The sequence below is a fragment of the Aythya fuligula genome, chromosome 7, assembly GCF_009819795.1.
Source record: "Aythya fuligula isolate bAytFul2 chromosome 7, bAytFul2.pri, whole genome shotgun sequence".
Classification (NCBI taxonomy): Eukaryota; Metazoa; Chordata; class Aves; order Anseriformes; family Anatidae; genus Aythya; species Aythya fuligula.
This window is the reverse complement of record NC_045565.1, coordinates 22346139-22354452: the sequence shown is the minus strand read 5'-3', so window position 1 is coordinate 22354452 and position 8314 is coordinate 22346139. Positions and strand designations below refer to the sequence as shown.

The 8314-nt window shown below is 47.7% G+C and overlaps 2 protein-coding genes across 2 annotated transcripts; one reads left to right on the top strand and one right to left on the bottom strand.

The window, feature by feature from the left end:
• Positions 1-689: 689 nt before the first annotated feature.
• On the top strand, positions 690-2086 carry LOC116491324 (homeobox protein vent1-like). The gene is made up of 3 exons (XM_032191190.1): positions 690-927; positions 1084-1325; positions 1709-2086. Exons 1-3 carry the CDS (start codon positions 690-692, stop codon positions 2084-2086), a joined length of 858 nt encoding a protein of 285 aa, XP_032047081.1.
• A 3141-nt stretch (positions 2087-5227) lies between these two features.
• Positions 5228-6223, bottom strand: VENTX (VENT homeobox). The gene is made up of 2 exons (XM_032191189.1): positions 5729-6223; positions 5228-5596 (listed from the first exon to the last, which is right to left on the bottom strand). The coding sequence occupies exons 1-2, from the start codon at positions 6221-6223 to the stop codon at positions 5228-5230; spliced, it is 864 nt and encodes a 287-aa protein (XP_032047080.1).
• Between the last annotated feature and the right edge of the window lie 2091 nt (positions 6224-8314).

Below are 8314 nucleotides of genomic sequence, written 5' to 3'. Positions count from 1 at the left end.
TCACTGGGTGCTTTGATCGAGAAAGCCCATGGGAGATCTGGGACATTTTCTGGCTAGACGGGTGGCGCCAAGTTCAAGCTGAGAAGGCCCGCGGCCCTGCTGATCCTATAACCCAGGTGAGGATTCAGCCCTGGGGATAGGGACTTCTGGTCAGCGGCTCCCCACAGCTTTTCACAGGGTGCCCGGCCTCCACGGCTCCCCCAGGGTGACTTTCCTGACGGTGGGGCTGCTGGCCCATGGGGAGTTGCGGTAGCCCCCGGCTCACCAGCGCTGGGCTAGCCCCGGGCCCCGACGGTGCGGGCCGGGCTATCCTGTGACTGGCTTCGGGTACCTCCGCGCCATGCAGGACCCCGCGGCTGGAAAAGGGCTAAAACCCGCTGTTACCGACACCTTCAGTATCTTTAAACGCCCCTTCGCGGGGCTGGGCCTGCCCGTGCCCTGCCCTCCGGGGGAGAGAGGGGCAGGTTTGCACTTCAAGGGGGTCTCCCCGGCCCCCCCAGACACGCTGGAGCCAGGGGTTTGCAGACATTTGCCAGACGTGTGAACTTTCCTCCTCGCTGGCAGGCAGCTGTTATCTCTACTCAATTCCCACTTTGATGTGGGTTCACACTTGCAAACGAGCCCGCCCGGGACCGGAACGCCCATATAAGAGCAGGCCGAGCCCGGCGGCCCCCCAGCCCCTCTCCACCATGAGCCAGACCGAGCTTCCTTTGGCAGAGACCAAGCCCCACGGGGTCAGGCCCCACATTTGCTGCGCGCCCCCTCCCTGCGCCCCGACCTCTCTGGGCAGCAGCCCCCTCCTGGCCCGAGCCGAGCCCCGACGGGAGGGACCGCGGCCGAGCCAGGCCGCAGACAGCGAGCCCTGCGCGGCGGAGCGGGGCGCAGCCAGCCCCCGGGAGCCCAACGACCCCTGCCCGTCGGAGGCAGGTGGGTGAGGGAGGTCAGAAACCGGGAGCAGGGGGGGCATGGGTGGATTGTGGGGACGGGACCTCAGCTCCCATCGCTGCCACGGCTCGGCAAGGCGGGGGACTGCGGTGTGGGGACAGAAGCCTCACCGCCGCCTTCTTTCTCCCTCCCTGGCAGCCCCCGACGGCGGCTGGCTGAGCGCCGACGAGTCCTCGGGCTACGAGAGTGAGAGCGCGGGTGCGGAGCGCAGCAGCGGGGCAGCGGCACCGGGCGCGACCCGCGGACGGCAGCGGCGGGCGAGGACGGCCTTCACCGCGGATCAGGTCTGCCGGCTGGAGAAGACTTTCCAGCGCCAGAAGTACCTGGGGGCCTCGGAGCGGAGAAAGCTGGCGGCTGCCCTGCAGCTCTCAGAGATCCAGGTGGGTGCCGGGTCCTCCCCCGCCCCATCGGGCAGCGCTCGCAGCAGATCCACCTAGGGATCTTCAGCTGGGTGTGGCCGTGTGGGGCTTCTCGGCAAGGTAAACAGCCCGGTCTCAGAGCACAGCCATCGGGGTGTTATGTACGTTCTTAAAGCCCCGAAGTGATTCACCTGAAACTGCTCGACACGGTCGTGCCCCCATCCAGTGCTGTGCCCTCAGTTAACAAGGACATGAGTCCAACCCCATCAATTAACGCAAAGCAAATATTGCAAAGGCCCACAAGCTACAGTTGTTTGTAGGTTTTTTTGTTTGTTTGTTTGTTTTTTAAGCAAGGTTACTGATCTGTCTCTTGCACCCCGTGCCTCTTTCCTTATGTTACTTAGATCAAGACCTGGTTTCAGAACCGGAGGATGAAACTGAAGAGGCAAATCCAGGACCAGCAGCACAGCCTGGTGTCTCCTGCTCCACTCTACAGCTACCCACTGGGAACCCCACCAGCCCTCCTTCATGATGAGGGCTTTCCACTGTCTTTCCACTATCCCTTTGCTTCACAGCACCAGAGACTCCTGCCCCTTACCCCGGTGCCTGCTGTGCAGCTCAGCTTATCCTTTCCCAGATACGATGCATTGCAAAGCACCTACCGCTTTATAGCAAATGAGCTGCCGTACTACCATCAGCACTGGCTTCCTCCTCATCCTTCTTTCCACCCAGTTATTCAGAATAAAATGGACAAGAAATGCCATCCTGTATATGCATTATAGTGAGAACAAAATGGGGCAGGCAAAGGGGAAAATTAATGTATGCTGTAATTATGTTCTGCTCAGAATTTCTTGTCTAACTTGGAATCATATGTTTATTATTTTCTAAGTTAAATGTGAAGAGTAATAATTTTATATTTGTACTGAATTTTATTAAAATTTATTGGATTTGGTCCCACTCGGTCATTTTTGATTTGATATCCTACCTTTGCAAAAAACATATTTTTTAAATGCAGGTAGTCTACCATCTTTTGATTTCTAGATATGCTGAAGGGTTAAGCACTGTTGAAATGAATAATTATGCCATAGCCATGATGTACTTGCAGTTTCATTATGCTATAGCCATGATGCACTTGCAGTTTCTGTGCCTACAGCTTTTTTTTTTTTTTTTTTTTTTTTTTTTTTTGTGCCTGCAGCTGCTGAAAGGGAACGGGAGGGAGAAAAAAACAAAAACCATGGCAAAAAACTCAAAAACTCGCAATTGTCAAATTTCTCACAGTGTAGGATAAACTTATTAAGTTTAGTCTGCAATTGAATGTTAAGAAACTGGTTATGATTGAACATCCCCAGTTCTCATATATATAAAACCTAGTGTTACATGTGCGAACTGTTTAAAGGTTGCATTTGTACACTGCACTTTCATGTAATGGGGAAAAATTCAGATATTTTATGTATATCACCTGACTTTCCTACACTGATGCTGAGAGGTATATTCTGAGTATTGTGTATTTGGGAGCTTGGACCTTGCCAGTTGTATTGTACTGTGCATTTGGTTAAGTGCACCCTTTGAAGCACACCACAGAAGGAAGATGTAGGTGAGTTTCTCTTCTGAATATTAATTTATTGCTTTGCACTTCGACTCCAATTTCCACATGAGAACTTCAATTGTGTTAATCACAAATGGTAATTAAGCCTATGGGTCTTTAAACAGTGATTAAATAGTTCAAATCTTCACTCCAGAGTTTTAAAGTGTTAGAATTACCAAACCAAGTATCTTGTAAAAGATTTAAGAGCAAATCAGTGCTCTGTTAACAGCCATATTATCTCAATGAGATTTTAATCTGCAAATTTGGCCTTTGATTCACCACTAAATGTTCATTGTAATTGCATATTGAACTTAAAAAAAATAATAATAATTTTTACTTAACAACAAAAAAAAGTAAATTAATCCTTTTAGGACAAGCAGCATTTAAAGGAAACATCTTTGTTTTTTACTCTTAACAATCCTTAAACTTTTTTTTCCTCCCACGAGGAAAAAGGGGGTAGTTCTCAGGATCGCAGTTTTCACTTCTCTTCCCAAAGGGGTTAGCACTCGATCTTCAGACTTTAATTACGTTTCTTTAATTCATTAAACGTTCTTTTAAATGCATTAACTAAGTTGATTGCTGCACTGTAGTCTAAATTTTCCCTTTTCAATTTCTAATCCAGTGAGCCTTGAGAGTTTCGATTTAATAGCCTAGGGGCTTCTCACCTGTGAAAGGATGATTTAGAAAGAGAAAAGTTTTCTCAAATTAAACTGCTCTAAACCATATACTGGTTTACAGCAGTTAAGTCTAAACTTATACTGGTTAGACCAGTATAAGACCTGCAAATTTAACTCCAGCGGGAACCAGGTTGGAGGCAAACTTCTTGGACATCGGGGAAGTGGTGTCTGGAATTACAAGGTGACAGTGCAGGAATTGTCAGGCTATTTTCTCTGGTATATACAGTCTGCATGCAAAGAGACTGAGAAGTTAACACTTTGTCCCTTCAGCAACCTGTATCTCAGAGCAGAGTTTTGGTGTGGCAGGGAGAAGTGTGGGTGTGTTGGGAGGGGGAATTCCTTTGAGTGTCCGCTGCCACCCCCTTGCCTCATGGTTAGGGTGTGGTTTCTTGACAGCAGGTAGAGAGATAACCCAGCTATGGAATGCTTGGAGATTAGTTTTTACATCAGAGGTTATAAGCAGAACAGGAGCTGTAAAACAAAAGGTAGGAATATAGATGTAATTCCTTGTGGTCTCTTATACCACACTAAACCTTGTTGCTACCAAAAATTTGGAATTCAACTTCACTTCCCTCACTCCCAAAACTGAAAAGGGGGGGAGGGGGAGGATTATCAAGATATTGCACAAGGTGTTTGTAGGCCATGTTTGTCAACTTTGCACAATCTCTACCTGAAGTTTTTTTTTTTGTGTTTGTTTGTTCGTTTTTTTTTTTAATAAGTGCAAAGTAATTTATTTTTCTCCTGATAAGCAGCTAAGGATGGTCAGGGCAAGGAAGGAGATGTAATCACACCTGCTACACTCTAGCTTTAGGTTGATGCAAGGTCTGATTCTCATTATTCTCTATATGCATGTTTTGCATGTTTTTCACTCTCTATAAAGCTTGCCATAGGATTTTTAGGAACAGTCCTGACAGCAAGCAAACAGAAACCTGCAGCTTAAACTTAGTGAGGCTGCCACATTACAGCTGAAGCTGTAGAAGCAACAACTGAAACAGTTTTCTTTGAGCATTCTCAGAGACCTGAATTTGTGTACAAGAGTTTTTGTCAGACTGAAGTTAAGTTGTTTGGCACTGATATGAAAAAAAAATAAATTGCCAATTATTACCTTTACATATCCTTTAAATGCATAAATGGAATATTCACAGCCACATAAAGGGTAGACCATTTTAAGGAAGGTGCAAAATATACACATAAAAGACAGTATTGGACAACTTGTTCAGCTTTGTTTATAGGGCCAACACTTTTTGTATCATTTTCATTTTAATGCATTTGCTGCAGTTTACAAGTCTTTCCTTAAAAAACTCACAGTTCATTAGAACAGTCACTTTCTCAAATTATTATTACATTATTTAATTACTGTGTAAACTTCAGTGTAATCAATGCTTCCAATTTTTCCTTGGAGAGCCCCAGCTGATTACAGGTTGTTTTCTGAAACAAACTTTTGGATAGGAAAAGTTTCAATACAGTAGAGCAAAGACTGTAGGAATAAGGAAAGTTCCAATTCCTTCACTTCCACTCTCAGTATTACTCCTCTAACATAGATTGTTTTCTCCTTGCAACATTAGAAAAAAAAATCTGTCATCCATATATTTAGTATAACTAACTAAATAAGTATTCTTTAGATATTTGGCAGTTGTTAATGCAGATAGTCTTGATATTTTTTAAAAGGAAGGAAGATATGGCTGGAACCTCGGTCTTTTATGGTCGTTGGTTAAAGTCATTGCTGGCACTGTGGTAGAATAAGAAGAGAGTCCTGGGCTGGGAGGCAACAGTAAGGCTGGGCTTGGCAGAACTGGTTGAGCAGACTGAGCCGAAACCGTGGGTACCAGCAAGGCAGGGCTCGGCACCGCCGGGTGAAGGGAGACACCACGGGCAGCAGAGACACTGGCGTCCATCCCATGAGAAGGGCTGGGTGTGACATCTGGGTAACAGTAACAGGGCAGAAACAAACCCGAGACCAGAGCTTCCACCCTGGCATCTTGCGTCTCGCGTTTAAACTTCATCCGGCGATTCTGAAACCAGGTTTTTATCTAGGGATAAGAAAGAAAGAGTCAAGAACAAATTCGGTTGTCTCGTTTTCCTTTGGGTGATGCGCTCCGAGGCCGTCCCCAGCGGCCGCTTAACGGGACGCCCGGTCCCGGTCCCCGCGGTGCGGCGCTCACCTGGCTCTGGGAGAGGTTGAGCAGGGCGGCCAGGCGCCGCTTCTCGCTGGCGCCGATGTAGCGCTGCTCGCGGAAACTCCGCTCCAGCTCCTGCAGCTGCGCCGCCGAGAACTTGGTGCGGGGCCTCCCAGGCACGGCAGCACCGCCTCCTCCCTCCTCCGCTTCGAGGCTGCTCCGCTCCGAGCCTCCGGGGCCTGCGGGACGGGAGCGGGAGCGGCCCGTCAGGGGGGCGGGCACGCAGGCAGCGGCCGCACGTGCAGCTGCGCTTCCCCGACGGCCTCGCGCGCGGCGGCCGTTACCCCAGCGGCCGTTAGCCCCAACGGTCGTTACCTCAGCGGCCGCTACCCCGGCAGTCCCAGCCCGTCGGGGCGGCCGGCACTCACCGAGGTCCCTTGGGCGGCTGTCCTGGGCGTCGCGGAGGTGGCGGTGAACGGTCCGGGCCCCGCCGCAGCTGCTCTGTGCCAGCCACTCCACCGAGAAGCGGCCCTTGTCCATGGGCGCCTCTGTCACCGGCCGCTCGCAGCCCGTGTTGGGGGGGGGGGGGGGGGGGTTCGACTCTGGGGGCAAATATTTAAAGCACCTTCCGCGGCGCGGTTTGAAAAGGCCGCGAAGCATCAAATGAGGCCGAGAACAAAGGAACCCCCGGAGAGGCGCTTTAATCTGCCCTTTCAGGTGATTGTTACATCCGCCTAATCTCGGAGCGCGGCGGTTAGCGGAGCTCAAGGCTGCCTGACCTGGCGCCAAGTTCAGCGCTGAGTCACCCGCCGGCCACGTAGCCGCGGGTAATCGCATCACGGCCTGCGCTCTTTATTCTGCCCCGGCCGGCCTCTCCTCTCTCGGCCAGCCGTGATTTTCTACCTTTATCTCCCCGGTATGAAGGACAAGGATGCAGAAAGGGCTGGTAACAAAAGAGGACATAGAGAGGCCTCTTTTGGGAGAGCAAAACCCAGCTTTGGAGTTCTGGAGTGCTTGGTCCAAGATCTGAAAGAATCCAATTGCCTTTCTACCTGCAAAGGAAAGTGACTCGAGGAAGGAATAAGTATTCCTCGAGCTTAGAAATAAGTGAAAATTACGGACAACCACCGGTACCAATACCTTCCTATAAACACCATACTGTCCTTTGTGAGGACACGGTGCATAGACGTTGTTTGAACTAAGAGTATTTCACTACTGTCCGTGAGGCTGAGTGCTGCGATTAGGACATTCTTCTGCCTCTGAAGTGTGTGGTACAACTACTGGTGATATCCCTTGATGTAGTATTGCCTTCTTAAAGAACTTTCCGTGGAGAGAGGGTTGGAAACTAGATTACAGGGGCATTAGCACGGCAATTTGTTAGGTCATTTGTTAGAAAGCAGGGTAGGAAGTTCGGAATTACCTAATAGGCAGTAGTAAGAGTCAATTCTTATTAATTCATTTAGGACTGAGCAACGAAGTTATGCTTCATTGCTTCATTCAGGATGTTGGACAGGATGAGAAACACTGAGAAAATGACCAGTTGGCTTGAAATAGATCTGTTCTTGTCATAAAACATCTTCTCGTTTCCCCACACCCCAAGAAAGAAATGTGTGCATTTCAAAGTAAACAATTCTGATGTTTTTATAAAGTAGATCAAAGAAGAGGAGTGTAAACTCTGCTCAGAGGCAGCCTGTTCAAGGATGATTCAGATAAGAGTGAGAAAAGAACCACGTTTAGGGTCTGAAGTGGGCCTGGGATGGCACAGTCCTTATCCTCTACAAACACAGGCTAACACATTTACAGGTAGTTTCAGTAAACAGTCGCCACTGCTTGAGTTTATACAGCCAGAGATAATGAACTAGCTTTCACGCAGAGCTGAACATGTTTGAGACATCATGTTAATTCTTAGACTTCAAAGAAAACCATGTCGTGGTGGTGTATTTGCAGTGAGACGGCAAAAGTCAAATAATGCTGTCCTTCCAGTTGTTTTCCTCAGAGGTTGTCTATATTTTCTGAGCTAATAATGTTTTTTCTTTGTTTTTTCCTCTCATAAAATGTAATAGGATTTACCTGCTCTTTTGTTCAGAGTGCTGAAGCCTGACACGCCATGTTAGATGCTGCCTTGAGTATGCTTTATACGTAGTCTGCGGTTATGAAATCTTTTCTCCTTGTAACAAATTATCCTGAATGTCCAACTGAGCGGATTGTTTTTCTTTTTCTAAATCAACATCAAACTTTTGAGAGGTTCCTATGTATTCTGAAGAAATCACTTTTCACAGATGACACATTTTACTGAAAATCCTACCTGAATAGAGTAACAGGGATGGTATATGCATTGTATTCATAGATTTCAATTCCACCAACAGCAACGTACAACTTTTAAAAACTACTAAGATGCAACTTACAAGTCACATCTGTCCTTAATGAAGAAAAAAAACACGCAAAGCAAAAAACTTTGATAAATCTGAACACCCCTTTTTTACATTTACTAGCTAAAGTCAATCTTAATAAAGGAAAATAAAGAGCAAAACAGGGGAGAGACTGTTGCTTTGATGACAATTAGAGTTGTAATTCAATATTCAGAGTGATTTTTCTGTAATGAACCATTACATGTATTTTCATTTAGCTTGG

Bases quoted from the DNA above. Each gene is read 5' to 3' on its own strand.
- LOC116491324 (XM_032191190.1), top strand. From the start codon at position 690: ATGAGCCAGACCGAGCTTCCTTTGGCAGAGACCAAGCCCCACGGGGTC. The intron at 928-1,083 runs GTGGGTGAGGGA...CCTCCCTGGCAG, and splicing joins CCCCTGCCCGTCGGAGGCAG to CCCCCGACGGCGGCTGGCTG. The intron at 1,326-1,708 runs GTGGGTGCCGGG...TATGTTACTTAG, and splicing joins TGCAGCTCTCAGAGATCCAG to ATCAAGACCTGGTTTCAGAA.
- VENTX (XM_032191189.1), bottom strand. From the start codon at position 6,223: ATGGACAAGGGCCGCTTCTCGGTGGAGTGGCTGGCACAGAGCAGCTGC. The intron at 5,597-5,728 runs GTGAGCGCCGCA...TCTTATCCCTAG, and splicing joins TCAACCTCTCCCAGAGCCAG to ATAAAAACCTGGTTTCAGAA.